This window comes from Schistocerca cancellata, chromosome 2 (assembly GCF_023864275.1).
Source record: "Schistocerca cancellata isolate TAMUIC-IGC-003103 chromosome 2, iqSchCanc2.1, whole genome shotgun sequence".
Classification (NCBI taxonomy): Eukaryota; Metazoa; Arthropoda; class Insecta; order Orthoptera; family Acrididae; genus Schistocerca; species Schistocerca cancellata.
This window is the reverse complement of record NC_064627.1, coordinates 479,835,572-479,851,916: the sequence shown is the minus strand read 5'-3', so window position 1 is coordinate 479,851,916 and position 16,345 is coordinate 479,835,572. Positions and strand designations below refer to the sequence as shown.

General features: G+C 41.7%; 1 protein-coding gene across 1 annotated transcript in view; it reads left to right on the top strand.

Moving 5' to 3' along the window:
- The first annotated feature begins 503 nt into the window (after window positions 1-503).
- LOC126155417 (brachyurin-like) overlaps window positions 504-16,345 on the top strand; it is a 34,912-nt gene continuing 19,070 nt past the window's right edge. Inside the window, exons 1-2 of the mRNA XM_049916226.1 lie at window positions 504-593; window positions 7,712-7,772. Coding sequence (XP_049772183.1) covers window positions 504-593; window positions 7,712-7,772 — 151 coding nt within the window. The remainder of the gene's footprint in view (window positions 594-7,711; window positions 7,773-16,345) is intronic.

The window sequence follows — 16,345 nt, the reverse complement described above, 5'->3', positions numbered from 1 at the left end:
GGCCTGATGGGGGTCCCATTTTTGTGTATCTTAGGTTGTGACCTAAGGCAAGGTGCTTGTGGGCTCATTGTTACAATGTTTCTTGCTTCTTGGATGGTGAGTAGAAAGTTAATGTTGTTTGAAATGTGTTTAATATCCTTTTGTATTCTGGCTGTTGGATCTTTATGTATTTCAGTTATGTTGCTGGTTTGGAAGAAGTCTAAAGTTTTTTTTATGTATGTTGTTCTGTCCATTACAACAGTTGTGTTGCCCTTGTAAAAGCTGACAATTTTACTACATCGCTATTTGAGGAGAAAATCAGTAGTTTTGCTGTCGATTGAAAGTTAATCCTCTAGACATAATAAAGTCTTGCACAGTACCAACTGTAATCTCTGGTATCTAAATGAAGGAGGCTCAAGATGATCAGTGTGACTGCTGAAGAATGAAAGCGTTCTCGCGCCGTGGAAGCCGGGATTAAGATAAGTAGTGGGCGAGCGTGTTGCGTCGCGTGACCGGCTGGGTATATGTGGCGGCGCGCCGGCCGCCGCGCGCACTGCGTCGCCATGCTACTGCTGCCGGCTTTTGTTCTCGTCGCCACTGCCGCGGCAGCCCAGGTGGGTTCTCAAGCACTCAGAGGTAACACAGGAACTCATTCCGATTGGATTAGACGGATTAAAGAGGAAATCCAAATCAGAACAGCCAGTCTATCGCACTATGCAGCGCCTTCCGCTCTGCAGTTATTAATCCTGTATTGACGGTGCCTGATCTATGTGACTGCCAGAGGCTCTCCATATTTAAGAGGTTCAGCAGTAGAGCCTATTCGTCATCAGTGAAACTAATAACTTCTTGCTACTGTCATTCGTCTTTCTTACCGCTAAATAGCGATTATGTGTTGGCAGCAGTTCAGTATTCCACTCTTCAACCGAACAACTTTAAATATAGCAAAAACTTATATTATAATTTAAAAGTTATGCATATTTACAACGTCTCTTAAAACTATTAAGGGACGACGTTCATGAAAAACATACAATTTAAAGATGCACCAAATCCACAATTTTGAAGATATGGCAATGAAATTTTGGACCATGTTTTACATGAAACTAACACATTTAGTGTTAAGTTTCTTGGATTATATATATTAACTTTTATATGGAATTTAAAAATTTTCAAATAATAATATAATGATTCAAAAAGAATACCACAACTTTAAAAATGTGTATTTAATGAAAGAAACATAATATAACCTTCTGTTATACATCATTACAAAGAGTATTTAAAAAGGTTTTTTTTCACTCAAAAACAAGTTCAGAGATGTTCAATATGGCCCCCTCCAGACACTCGAGCAATATCAACCCGATACTCCAACTCGTTCCACACTCTCTGTAGCATATCAGGCGTAACAGTTTGGATAGCTGCTGTTATTTCTCGTTTCAAATCATCAGTGGTGGCTGGGAGAGGTGGCCGAAACACCATATCCTTAACATACCCCCATAAGAAAAAAAATCGCAGGGGGTAAGATCAGGGCTTCTTGGAGGCCAGTGATGAAGTGCTTTGTCACGGGCTGCCTGGCGGCCGATCCATCGCCTCGGGTAGTTGACGTTCAGGTAGTTACGGACAGATAAGTGCCAATGTGGTGGCGCTCCATCCTGCTGAAATATGAATTGTTGTGCTTCTTGTTCGAGCTGAGGGAACAGCCAATTCTCTAACATCTCCAGATACTGTAGTCCAGTTACAGCAGCACCTTCGAAGAAAAAGGGACCAAAAACTTTATTGGCTGAAATGGCACAGAAAACGTTCACCTTAGGCGAGTCACGTTCATACTGAGTTGTTTCCCGCGGATTCTCAGTGCCCCATATACAGACATTGTGACGGTTGACTTTCCCGTTAGTGTGGAAAGTTGCTTCATCACTAAACACAATCCTTGAACCGAAAGATTCATCTGTTTCCATTTGAGCAAGGATAAAATCACAGAAATCGATTCTTTTAATCTTATCAGCTGCAGACAGTGCTTGAACCAATTTCAGACGATAAGGTTTCATAACTAACCTTTTTCGTAGGACTCTCCATACAGTTGATTGTGGAATTTGCAGCTCTCTGCTAGCTCTGCGAGTCGATTTTCCTGGGCTGCGAACAAATGCTTGCTGGATGCGTGCTACATTTTCATCACTCTTTCTCGGCCGTCCAGAACTTTTCCCTTTGCACAAACACCCATTCTCTGTAAACTGTTTATACCAACGTTTAATACACCACCTATCAGGAGGTTTAACACCATACTTCGTTCGAAATGCACGCTGAACAACTGTCGTCGATTCACTTCTGCCGTACTCAATAACACAAAAAGCTTTCTGTTGAGCGGTCGCCATCTTAGCATCAACTGACGCTGACGCCTAGTCAACAGCGCCTCAAGCGAACAAATGTACAACTAAATGAAACTTTATAGCTCCCTTAATTCGCCGACAGATAGTGCTTGGCTCTGCCTTTTGTCGTTGCAGAGTTTTAAATTCCTAAAGTTGTGGTATTCTTTTTGAATCACCCTGTATGTATCTTTTTCTCAGAATCTTTTCTAGAGATTTCTACAAAATGTTCTCTGTTTAATCTCTTTTCGTACTTTATGCTTCCCCCAAGAGCTTTTCGGAGTACATCAGATGGGAGAATTTTAGTAGAGTTTAATTACAATTCTGTAATCATAATATTGCCCCATATCTCAGCTCACACTCAGAATTTCATAATTTACTATTGAGACAACGTCTGTTGGATTTATAGAAATAAGTATACAAAATTATATAATCCTAGCCATCGTAAATTTAGACAAAAAGGTACATAAACTTTAAAAACAGCATAATTTTCAGGAAAAGCAATTTATAGTTCAACCTAGCTGTTTTTTGTCACCTCTTTAGAAGGCCTCAGATTTGTACTCAGGCTCCTCTTTCCCTTCAAGGCTTCTCTTATGGTTCATTTACCAGGTCTTACTGATTTTTCAGCTGCGGAGAGGCGCTGTAAATCCATTTTTCTCAAGATGTCTTGAGTGAAATTTCCTAACTTAGAGCCCGTTCTCTCTAAAACGTCCATTCTCTTCACATTTCCGTCATTAAATACAAAAAGTGCATCATAAGTTGCACTTCTAACAACTGTGGTAGACGAAAATATGGTTTAAGGTTCATCGTTTCCATACGAGTGAATTTAGAGACTCATTTGTATTCTGAGTTTTGGCACAAACACACTTTTTTAGAAGTTCGGGATGGGCCAGAAAGCTGTAAGTAGGCTTAACAAAATCCAGGATACAGTTTGAAAGCATCTCCTTGTGTATGTAATTCAAGGAATCGTTGTTTGCCGAGCTACTAATGAAGTGTTGCTTGAAAAACTGGGTGTGGCAGGAAGGTAATTTCACACATTTTATTGTTTTTCAGGCACTTCGGATGCGATTTCATCATTGAAACTTTGGGAACTTATTGTCCATGAGTTCTACTAAAAGGTAACAAATAAACTTAAAATTGACGTTCTCGGTCAATTTCGTGAACGCCCCCCCCCCCCCTCCTCACCACCACCCTTCCCTTAAAAAGCTGATGTGAACTGATGAGTTTACATACGGACATTGTTGTATTTCTTGAAAACGATCACAACAATGCGCGCGAAGGAGCTGCACCAGCCAAGGATAGATGGTGATGATGAGATCCCATACTCCGAGGAGCGTAGGGAACGATGCGGGAGACCCGCACCGCTGACCAGGCAAGGTCCCTAGCGGAGGTGGTTTGCCATTGCCTTCCTCCAACCGTAATTGGAATGAATGATGGTGATGAATACGACACGACAACACCCAGTCATCTCGGGGCAGGGGAAAATCCCTGACCCCGCCAGGAAGCGAACCGGGGACCCAGGGGCGGCCGGAGTGGCCAAGCGGTTCTAGGCGCTACCGTCTGGAACAGTCTGGAACTGCGCGACCGCTACGGTCGCAGGTTCGAATCCTGCCTCGGGCATGGATGTGTGTGATGTCCTTAGGTTAGTTAGGTTTAAGTAGTTCTAAGTTCTAGGGGACTGATGACCTCAGATGTTAAGTCCCATAGTGCTCAGAGCCATTTTCTGAATCTCTGTCTGATCATAATGTAATCTAGCTGAATTCTTCACGTGTCTCCTGTTCTTTTCGAAGCATATGTCCACTGTTGAGATTTTTGAACAGAGTATTCGCTATTACCGTCTGAAATTTACTGCAGTGTTCAATCAGTCATTATCCTCTCTCCCTCCTATCGCCACGACAGTATTTTCCCGGAATCCTTTCTTCTTTTCCTTTCCCTACAGCTGCATTCCAAATCCTCTAGGATTACTAGATTTTAATCTCACACGACATACTGAATTAGCCGTTCAGAATTCTTAAATACTTCCTCCGTAACTTCATCTTCTGCTTACGACGATCGCGTGCACAACTGCACTATTGTGGTTGGCGTTGGTTTGCTGTCGGATCTGATGAGAACATCCCTGTCAGTGAACTGTTCACAGTAGCTTGCTCTCTAACCTAATTTCCTATTGAAAATGAGTCCTATACCTGTTATACCAGTTTCTGTTGCCGTTGATAGTTCCCAATATTCATCTAACTAGCAGTTCTTATCATTTCACTTCAACGGTCCCTACTGAGTTAAGGGTGAGTCTTTACATTTCCCATTCATATGCATTTTGTAGCTTTCCTACTACGTCAAAACTTCCGACATTCCAAGCTCCGACTCGACAAATGTTATTCTGTAATGGACAATTCCATATCTTTCTCATGGTCGCCTCGCCTTTTGCAGTTCCCTCCCGACGTCCGAATGGAGGACTAATCTGGAATCTTTTGCCAATGGAGAAAAACATCATGGCATTTTTTTCAGTTACAGGCCACGTGTCCCGTGGATATACATTCTGTATCTTTAATGCAATGGTTTTCTTTGCCTTCTGTAACCTCATACCGTTGTCATAGTTGTGTCTTCCGCCTTTTACGTGAAGTTTCCCACCCCCAAGGGCATGTGAATGGCCTGAACCTCCGGCCGCTCCTCTGCCTATCTGATAAGCCCATTGACAGAACGAGGGTGACTTCTTATGCCGGAAATCTTCGGATGCCATTGCTGATAATTTTTATTCAGAATTTAAGCAGTAGCTGGGTTAGAACCTGTAGCGCTTACTGCTGAAGTCACCTTCAGCCAACACATTCAAACTAGTAGGAGCTATCGACTAAAACCGATTTTACATAAGAACTTAGAAACTCAGATACACAGACACTGTACTTAGGTGCCTATTTATTGTCAAATAAGCAGAGCAGTCAGAAGCCATGACTGTCATTCAATGGTACCAGAAGCCCTCAAAATGGTCAAGAGCAAATACGCTCAGGAAATTGGGGATTACGTAATATGTGACTAATGGGAACCTGCTCTAAAAAATAAAATCTATGCAGTAAATCAGTCCTGTGGCTCACGATACGTGCCGGAATGGACGGTAACCAGAAGAGTCCGAATAACAGGTTGCAACGCAAGCCAAGTCCGTGATATGTTTCACTGCCGGTAATATGAACACGACAAACTTCTAACCACTGCCGTCAACGCCAGTAATTCGCAACACAGTTCAAGACACAGATCTCACGAAAAGAAAGCCGAGTACATTCACTGTAGTCTGAAATTTGTAGCTGCCGAGTGCGCTACGTGACCCACAGTCCTTAGAAGAACAGCCACAATCAGTACGGGCCTCCACGTTGTTTCACTCCGGCTCCAAATACAGTCAATGGACCAGTCAATAAACTCCGAATGATAACCTCTTCTTTCATATACTGGCCGGTCCCATCCTCCCCAGAGTGAACATTGGTGAGAGCCACAGGAAGTTTCAACTGCCACCCTCAAAACTAGGCTGCGTAGTGACTAAAGTACATTCCGGAGAACCACTAACCTCTTACCCTGCTCTCAGCCTGGACGCATCGTTCCAAATTGCGGCCTTCGAGTACCTACAGTATTCTCGGCACAACGTGGTGTGAACATCCCTCAGACTGTCAGCCCATTGTCAAGTTCTAAATGTGCGCAGAACCGGCACAGCATGAAAAAGAGAATATCGTGGTACAATATTTTAGTTTATTGCTCATCAGTGGTCCATTCCCGAAGCACTGAAGTGTTGCGTGAAAAATAATATGCGTACAGTTGTAACTTTTCAGAATAAAAATTGTTTATTCGTTGTGAACTATATCAGGCCTGAACTCTTATCTAACTTCGCGTGCTCTGTAGTCGTTCTGAATAATGCCAGTGGTGAAATGACGAAATGTTATCTGATAAAGATTAGTCGGCAAACTATCTGAAACTTTATAACTGAATACTCGCTTTGCAATTAACTTCTACCAAAAGAATTAGAAAACCAAAACTGTAACCTACGTAAATCTGTATTATGTAGTACAGTGAACAGTGCTACGGTGCGTGACGTCACAATACGTGATTTGCGCTTTCAACGCACAGAACTGACAGAAAAAAGTGCTACATAAAATTACCAACGAAATTTTGAAAGATTAAAGAACCGAAACATTTCTATTAAAATTCCCTGCAAATTTAAGTGAGCAAACTGACCAAATAAAATTCCAAACATTAAATAATGCACACGCAACTGTAACACTGCACAGTAAGAAAAAAACTTCTACTTCTGCATAACAAATGTAACTTGAATTGAACACTACCTAAACTGAACCTGATAACAAATTTGAAACAAAAAACTAATTGAAATGATCTTACTATGTTCTGGCTGTGATATTAAACTTGCCCTAACTACATTTTTCATGTAGTTTACCTTTGGCAACGGAAACTCAGTACTGCTCGAAGTGATGAACATAAAAAAAAATACAGCGCAGCAGCAAACCAGGTAAAAGGATAGGAAACCTTTCGCGGTGCAATGCATTTCGCCATGCAACTATTCTAAATAGATCATGCTTTGGCTTCAGACACTTTGTTCCGCAGAGTGTAACGGGATGACTCACATAATCAAAAAAATTAAATTCTTTAATTAGGAGACAGTCAAGAATTTAAACTTGCTAAGTGAATGAAAACAAACTAAGCTTTAAAAAGCAGTAGTCCGAAAACAAAATTATCCCTAGACAATTATAATGTTCTTTATAAAATATAATTTTTAATAAATATTACTGTGCCATGAGATTAATTATTGAAATGGTAAAGGATTGGTAAATCTATGACTCCTCAGTACATGCATGTGAACAGACAACGTGTTTAATCACGCCTCAATCACGAACTAACTGACTCAGACCAATAAAGTTAACTCCTACTAAACTTTTCGTTATCCAAACGCATCGACTAGATTACGCACAGGCAAGCACTGCAGCAACAACATTACCTGAAAATCTTCGTTTCTCAAATTAATCCTTACCAAATCATATTTCCAAAATTCAATATCCTCTTTATCTTCGTTTCTGAAAGCTATTTCGAGACCGATCGGTGGCATAACTAACATCCGAATCATTCACCATCTTCTCTTAGGACAATACAAGCATGAGAATGCTACTAGCAACCAAGATCACATTGCATATGCTCAGAAACTCTGCGGCGTAGCCTATCGACTACTGAAAACCTCTGATTGTATAATATCCAGTACATAGGTAAGAAGTCTGACACACCGAAGAAAATGGAGCTTACATTACTTTTCTCGAATACCAAAACCAAGCTAGCTACCTTGCACAGTAACTCTTACAAAGAAAGAAAGTGATATTAGTTTCTTTTCTTGTTCACAGGTCGCGACACCGCCGCCAGCCAGACAACAGGCAAATACGGCATCGCTCACAAAAGCGAACAGTAAGTACACTTTGGTTTCGTCAGTAGCGAAGAAAGTCTTACTGAAGGTGTAACACTTTCCTTGTTTAGGGCAGACGAGACCTGATGTCTGCGTCCGCCTTTCTTTATTAGTAAACTACTTTTGTTCAATAAGCTTTCGACTTGTTTGAGGCTATGTATCCTTCAACAATGAATTTTTCCAGTTCTGAATAGTTTCTACAATCAATAGCTTTAAAAATCTGTGAGGAATATTCCAGGCTTCATGGTGCCTTTATCTGTACCCCTTCACCTATTCACCAATGTTGAGTGCCTCATAAAATATTGTGGCAACTTATTTCGCCTTCTGATGAAAAGATATTTTTTAAATTTTTATTCTAACTAAAATCTGACTTCCTTTTTGGTCTTTTTGTTGTGTCCACGACACGCATAGGCAGCGGGTTAGTTTCCTATACACCAGTCAGTATGTTCATATCCTGTGAAACTCTCGAATGGGTGAGTCAAATCAAACTACTGCTTGTGTAACTAAACAGAGATACGTCAGCGCTATGTCCACTATCTGATCAAAAAGATCCAGATACCTATCAGACGAAATTAATATTGCGTGTATTCACCCATTACTCTTATGTGGGCTCGTACTCCGCTGGAAATACTTTTCATGTCATGTGTGAGTTATGTGGTGGACGGACAGCGCTTTATTCCTCAAGAGCCGAAACCAGACAAGTAGTGATGTTGGGCGCTGCGGTCTGGAGCGAAGTCAACATTCTAACTCATCCAAAGCTGTTCCATTAGATTCAGGGCGGGATTCTCGCACGCTAGTCCATTTCACATACCGTTGCCTCACTGATGCTGCTTAATGAGAGGGTGCATTGTCGTGCTGATGCAATCATCATCTCCGAATGGTTCCTCTACTGTAGTAGCGGTACACAATACTGCAAAATGTGTTCATATCTTCCACATGTAGCGTTTTCTTAAACGCAATAAGAGGACCACCCGTAATCACGAAAAACATCGTCATATTGAAACACCACCCCCTCCGTACTTGACTGCTGCGACTACACATAACAGCAGATAACGTTCTCCAGGCTTTCACCAAATCCATACTCTTTCACCGGATTGCCATAATGTATAGCGTGATTCATTCACTTGTTTCGAGTCAGCCACTGTCCAGAGACTTCGCTCCTTACACACCCCTTGCATCGCGTAGCGTTTCAAATGTGTGGTTATGAGGAACTACTCCACCATTGTATTCTCTTCTTCTTAACTCCCTCAGTACATTCATTGTGAAAGCTGGATTGCTCGTGGCATTTTGGAACTCCTTCCGCTCATTTCATGCAAGTTTTTACAACCACTTCACGCAATGTTTGATGGGCCTTGTCCATCAGCAAATGGTTCAAATGGCTCTGAGCACTATGGGACTTAACTGCTGAGGTCATCAGTCCCCTAGAACTTAGAACTACTTAAACCTAACTACCGTAAGGACATCACACACATCCATGCCCGAGGCAGGATTCGAACCTGCGACCGTAGCGGTCGCGCGGTTCCGGATTGTAGCGCCTAGAACCGCTCGGCCACTACGGCCGGCTGTGTCCGTCTGCAGTTGAGTGACGTTTGCCTTGTCTGGTTTAGTTGTTGTTGTTCCTTCACGTTTCCACCTGCAAGCACCCTACCTCAGTCTACTTGGGTAGTTTTAGGAGGTTTGAATTGTCCTGATGGATCTGTTAGGCGAAATGTAGTTCCTAGTTCACGTTTGGAATCACTGAGCTCTGCTGACTCACCAGTTCTGCTGCTACTGTTCCTTTACTGACAACACTGCCTTCGCGTTTCACGATAACCAGCGGTCAATTCCGCTTTACATAGGGATGTCCGAATACTTTCGATCTCATAGTGTACTTTTGAAGAGTGTTTGTGTTACAACTGAATGAAACCTTATTGATTGGCAACTCCATGGAGTACTGTGTGCACGACGACCATATATGTTAAATTAAAAGGAAGGTCAGCGTTGGCCGTAATATTGATGTTTTATTGATAGCAAAATCGATTTTCAATCACATAGTGATCATCTTCAGCGCTGTGGTGTACAAATTAAACTCAGACACTGGTATCAAGTTATCGGTTTTGGTTACTGATAACTTGATACCAGTGTCTGAGTTTAATTTGTACACCACAGCACTGAAGATGATCACTATGTGATTGAAAATCGATTTTGCTATCAATAAAACATCAATATTACGGCCAACGCTGACCTTCCTTTTAACTGAATGAAACCTGTCGACGAATTCTAAAAACCGTTCTTCTCTTCCGTCCACTTCACCCAAGGGATTTTTTTTCTCAGAATACCTGACTTCATTTTTCTCTCTTACTGTCACTTTCCATTTTTCCATGACCAGAAAGTTTTCCAACCATTTCAAATATTTTGAGTTATTCTGTTTTTAGGTTCTGAGGGCTCCTTTGCGTAACAGTTACTTCATATTCGATACTATGAGACATATCTCTTTTACTGCAAGCTCTTTGCGCTCCACATTTGGAGAGGTGGTAGTATCCTCTTATATCCATGAATACTGACCATTCCTCCAGGGACACCCCTATGACGGCAAGAAGACTGCCATTGCGTATCGCCTGGTTGCCTAAGTTCTAGGCAAGTCCAAACGTAATTTACATGGTACAGTAATCGCACTATAGCGATCATTCCGCACCTTGTTTTGACGGAGACCATTGTCATCCTTTATGAGGTCTATTGAGACTGAATTTCCATCACTTCTTTACTTTGTTTGCAGCAATTTTTCAACGTCAGTTAGGTTTATTGTATAAAATGTTGTCAAATCAATGCATTGTTGATCGATTGCTAAGCATTTCTTTAGGAGACAACAGAAGAAAAGACATATTTATAATATTTTATCTTATTTAGTTCTAAAATTTAGATCTGATGACCCTAATGTAGGTCATCCGTGCTTCCCGTAAAATCCTTCAATGGTGGTACCTATCAGTTGTTTCTCTTTCTTTTCTCTTTTTTTTTTACTTAGTGTTCTGCTTCCGCTCCAGAGATCGCGATCTGTAAGGAATGTTAATATACTGTCTTCGTGTCCTGTTGGACAGTGATAATATTAATTTTTCCTGTCGTGAAGTTAAAACCGGACAAAATATTATTAATAAAAAATGGACGTAAAACAAGCCAGCAGATTCTGGTTGAAGAGTATTTACTTCATTGCTCAATTAGCAACTCATGTTCAGCGTTCTAGATGTCTTAGTGTCCATAATGGTCGAACCGTGGTGAATACCTTGGCTTCATTTACTGCCACGACATCTTCAGCGGCATTACTTTTTTCTCTGTGAGTGCCTAATGTTATTAAGAACCTGGAATTGAGGTTAAGTTATGTACTGCTATTTATTGGCATACAAACTTGCCTGTTCCATTATGTGCAGTGTTAATCACAGACGTGGCTCGATTGATGTTTATCGTAGCAAAATTCATTTTACGCATTTCAGACTACGTTCATTGTAGTCAGAGTTCCTTATCGTCAAGAAGATACGGATGGTAAGGACTATGAATAATGAAAACAAAATAGTGCACAGTCGACGTATATGGTTCAATACTCCAATCTTCGTCACTGCAGTAAAACAAATTGATTTACTAAAGAAACAGCGTTACCTTGATCAGTCCTCATAGCATCAACACATGGCAGTTGCTCTTACATTTACATTTGTTGGCCACATGTCAAATTTAAAAATTGAAATTACTATGAGTAAAAACGCAGTTGCCTTCTCATATCAGCATTTGGTTCGAGTTTACTTCTGCAGTGCATATGAGTGCACTGTCAGAGTATCGGCATACTCTATGACTGCTGAAAACAGAAATCAGCATTGACTTCTTTTAGAGGTGTGTCTTTGAGGTCAGCCACTGGATCAGCAGTCAATACGAGTGGTATTTAACTAGTTCTCCACAGTGCTATTGGCGAGCCCTTCCCTCGCTCGGCTATTCTTAATACGAATATCTTTTTCGCGATTTGTACTCATTAATGGACAATGTGGTTTTGTACGTATGTTTTATTAACTCCATGAAAGTTAGCGTGAGTATATTATTTTTTGTTCTTTTCACTTCACCTTTAGGCCCACAGGATGTATTTTTCGTCTTGCGAACGTACAACATTCTATACCGTGTGCGTGACTCTAGACGAGTGTTTGTATGACTGCAGATATAGAAAACGTGGTTCTGAAATACTGCACGCAGAAGCAAAAATAGGAATAATCTGAATGAACGTTCCACTCCTTAATCCACCACTATCAAAGCAGATTTTGCCACTAACGATGTAGGTGTGGAAACATTTTATTTATTCATTTATTTACCTGATCTGATTATGGCCATCAAGCTCTCTCATACGTGAGACCACGGTTTCACACATAATACCTTTTTCGGATCGTAGTTTCTTAAGAAATAACAATTTTAATATGGCAAATAGTATTAAAATGATTTGATTGTCTACAGTGACAATGTGAGAAAATAATACTGAGCATGAACTAATAAAGTTAATACTGGCAGTACTTGTACTACCGCTGCTGCTGTCACTACTAGTTATAATATTAATTATGACAATAATAACGACAAAGATTGTGGCAGATGTAAAGTGAATTTATAGGTGTACAAAGTAGATAAATTCCGATGTAGCGAGTTCCAGGGAAAAGAAATTTAAGGAGACTGAGCCAGCTAAGAATACTGGGAAATGAGGAAAATCTGATATTATTATTGTTGCTTTAGTAGATGTCATTAAGTGTCTTCTGAAACGGGAGATGTTACTCAGCTCTCTAATATTTTGTGGGAGGTTATTCCAGAGTCGGGTTCCTTCTACTAAGAAGGACTTCCAGAAAGTAGCTGATCGGTGGTGTGTGACAGACATGTTTTTCTCTGATGGGAACGATTGTTGCTGCTATGTTGTTCAGACAAGACCATAAAGGCTGAGGGGACATATGATGGACACTATAAGTTGATAAGACAGTACAGAAGACGGAGGTTATGGACATGTCTGCAAGCACCTGGACAGCTGTGTATATCCAGAATGAGATTTTCACTCTGCAGCGGAGTGTGCGCTGATATGAAACTTCCTGGCAGATTAAAACTGTGTGCCCGACCGAGACTCGAACTCGGGACCTTTGCCTTTCGCGGGCAAGTGCTCTACCAAATGAGCTACCGAAGCACGACTCACGCCCGGTACTCACAGCTTTACTTCTGCCAGTACCTAGTCTCCTACCTTCCAAACTTTACAGAAGCTCTCCTGCGAACCTTGCAGAACTAGCACTCCTGAAAGAAAGGATATTGCGGAGACATGGCTTAGCCACAGCCTGGGGGATGTTTCCAGAATGAGATTTTCACTCTGCAGCGGAGTGTGCGCTGATATGAAACTTCCTGGCAGATTAAAACTGTGTGCCCGACCGAGACTCGAACTCGGGACCTTTGCCTTTCGCGGGCAAGTGCTCTACCAAATGAGCTACCGAAGCACGACTCACGCCCGGTACTCACAGCTTTACTTCTGCCAGTACCTAGTCTCCTACCTTCCAAACTTTACAGAAGCTTCTGCTGGCAGAAGTAAAGCTGTGAGTACCGGGCGTGAGTCGTGCTTCGGTAGCTCATTTGGTAGAGCACTTGCCCGCGAAAGGCAAAGGTCCCGAGTTCGAGTCTCGGTCGGGCACACAGTTTTAATCTGCCAGGAAGTTTCATATCAGCGCACACTCCGCTGCAGAGTGAAGGAAACATCCCCCAGGCTGTGGCTAAGCCATGTCTCCGCAATATCCTTTCTTTCAGGAGTGTTAGTTCTGCAAGGTTCGCAGGAGAGCTTCTGTAAAGTTTGGAAGGTAGGAGACTAGGTACTGGCAGAAGTAAAGCTGTGAGTACCGGGCGTGAGTCGTGCTTCGGTAGCTCATTTGGTAGAGCACTTGCCCGCGAAAGGCAAAGGTCCCGAGTTCGAGTCTCGGTCGGGCACACAGTTTTAATCTGCCAGGAAGTTTCATATCAGCGCACACTCCGCTGCAGAGTGAAAATCTCATTCTGGAAACATCCCCCAGGCTGTGGCTAAGCCATGTCTCCGCAATATCCTTTCTTTCAGGAGTGTTAGTTCTGCAAGGTTCGCAGGAGAGCTTCTGTAAAGTTTGGAAGGTAGGAGACTAGGTACTGGCAGAAGTAAAGCTGTGAGTACCGGGCGTGAGTCGTGCTTCGGTAGCTCATTTGGTAGAGCACTTGCCCGCGAAAGGCAAAGGTCCCGAGTTCGAGTCTCGGTCGGGCACACAGTTTTAATCTGCCAGGAAGTTTCACAGCTGTGTATATGATGGTGAAATTCGAAGAAAGAGTCAAACATCACAGATGTAACGAACACATACATTACTAATCAGTTCCAGGCTTTCCTGAGAAAGACCTGACACGATAATATCGCCGTAATCAATACCCGGAAGTATAAGCGTGTGTACAAGTTAATTTTTCAAGTCAAGAGGGAAAAGCTTTTTATATTTTTGTGGGACGTGGAGAGATGCTGGTGGCTTCTTGCACATTACAGTTGTATGCTCAATCCAATATATATTTTCATCTGTTGTTACACCTACACTCTTTACTGAAGGAGAGAAGTTGATATTTGTCCCAGTTAGGGTTAAAAATGGTAAAGATTCACGATATTTCTGGCCAGTGAGCCTAGAATGGACAGCCAGTACCGCTTAGGTTTTGGATAGGTTTTGCTTTAACCCTACACCCTATCCACGTACGGTGTTTGCCTCGGTCACTGCTGTTATGGAAACCGACAGCGGAACCATGTACTACACAAATAATATGACCGCCTCCCCTTAATTCTATTTCTGTGGCGGGATATTAGAGTAGGGTAATGTTAGTAGCGAGAAAAGAGAAGTTGCTCATCTGCTAGTATCTGAACGTGTCCTTTATTTAGGTCATTCGCATCTACCGTTAATGTTACAAAGTGGAAAATACTCAGTGTCGATAGCTGTGTTGGAACCGTGGAGAGTGTAGCTGTATTGTGCTGCTGCGTAACTGGCGAAACCGCTTACACCGGTTCTGTTTCTCGAGTAGTACCCAGGAAGACGCAGAACAATGTGCCCCATTTAACCGGTATAGTACAACAGAGATGAGGGGACGACTATTAAATACGTGAGAGGTCTTCTTTATAACTTGGATTCCCCTCCCCCATTCCCGTCCTCCACCGTTCTCCCCCCACCCCCCCCCCACCCTCTCCCCCTCGCGTGAGGTACCCCGTAGCCGAGTAAAAATAAGTGAAAATGAAATTTTTGTGTAATTAAACATTTATTAAAACGGTTTAAGTTTTATTTATAAAGTACATTGAACAGTGTTTTAACACGTGATTAAAAATACTTTATTTTACACCTGAATAGTATTCGGACAGATACAGATAGACGGAAAAAAAGCTTCACTAGAATTGTATTAACCATTTTGACGGATCCCCAAAAGAGTGACCTTTTATTGGTATATTATATACTTTCGGCGTCATTGAACCTTTACATGTTTTGCAGATGACAGTCAACATTGTGTGTACCTTCCTTTGAACGGCATGCGGTATGTTTCCGTAGCTTCTTAATCTCTTGATTTATATGACGACTAAGAGAAATCCCGTCGGTGAAAATCGGCTTGGATTCCTTCAACAAAAGATATTCTTGCTCGCATGTTTGTTTAGACTTGTCGGCATGCCACGTAACAGACATATTGTAAAAGTCTTGATACAAATTCATATTGAACACAATAAAATCAGTTCTATATGCGTTGCAGAATATCGCGACTAACTCTCTCAACCCAGTGATATCGACCACTTGTGCGACACTTGTTTCAAATCGGGGAATCCCGGACAAGCACACATGTAAAGAATTCAGTTCAAAGTGGGCCATAAATATCGGTGGACACTTTGATATTGTCTATCCTCTGGAATAATTATGTTGTCGTTGTTGTTATTGTTGTGGTCTTCAGTCCAGAGACTGGTTTGATGCAGCTCTCCATGCTATTCTATCCTGTGCAAGCTTTTTCATCTCCCAGTACTTACTGCAACCTACATCCTTCTGAATCTGTTTGGTGTATTCATCTCTTGGTCTCCCTCTACAATTTTTACCCTCCACGCTGCCCTCCAATACTAAATTGGTGATTCCTCGACGTCTCAGAACATGTCCTACCAACCGATCCCTTCTTCTAGTCAAGTTGTGCCACAAGCTCCTTTTCTTCCCAATTCTATTCAATACCTCCTCATTAGTTATGTGATCTACCCGTCTAATCTTCAGCATTCTTCTATAGCACCACATTTCGAAAGCTTCTATTCTCTTCTTGTCTAAACTATTTATCGTCCACGTTTCTCTTCCATACATGGCTACACTCCATACAAATACTTTCAGAAACGACTTTCTGACACTTAAAACTATACATGATGTTAACAAATTTTTCTTCTTCAGAAACGCTATCCATGCCATTGCCATTCTACATTTTATATCCTCTCTACTTCGACCATCATCAGTTATTTTGCTCCCCAAATAGCAAAACTCCTTTACTACTTCAAGTGTCTCATTTCCTAATCTAATTCCCTCAGCATCACCCGAATTAATTCGACTAT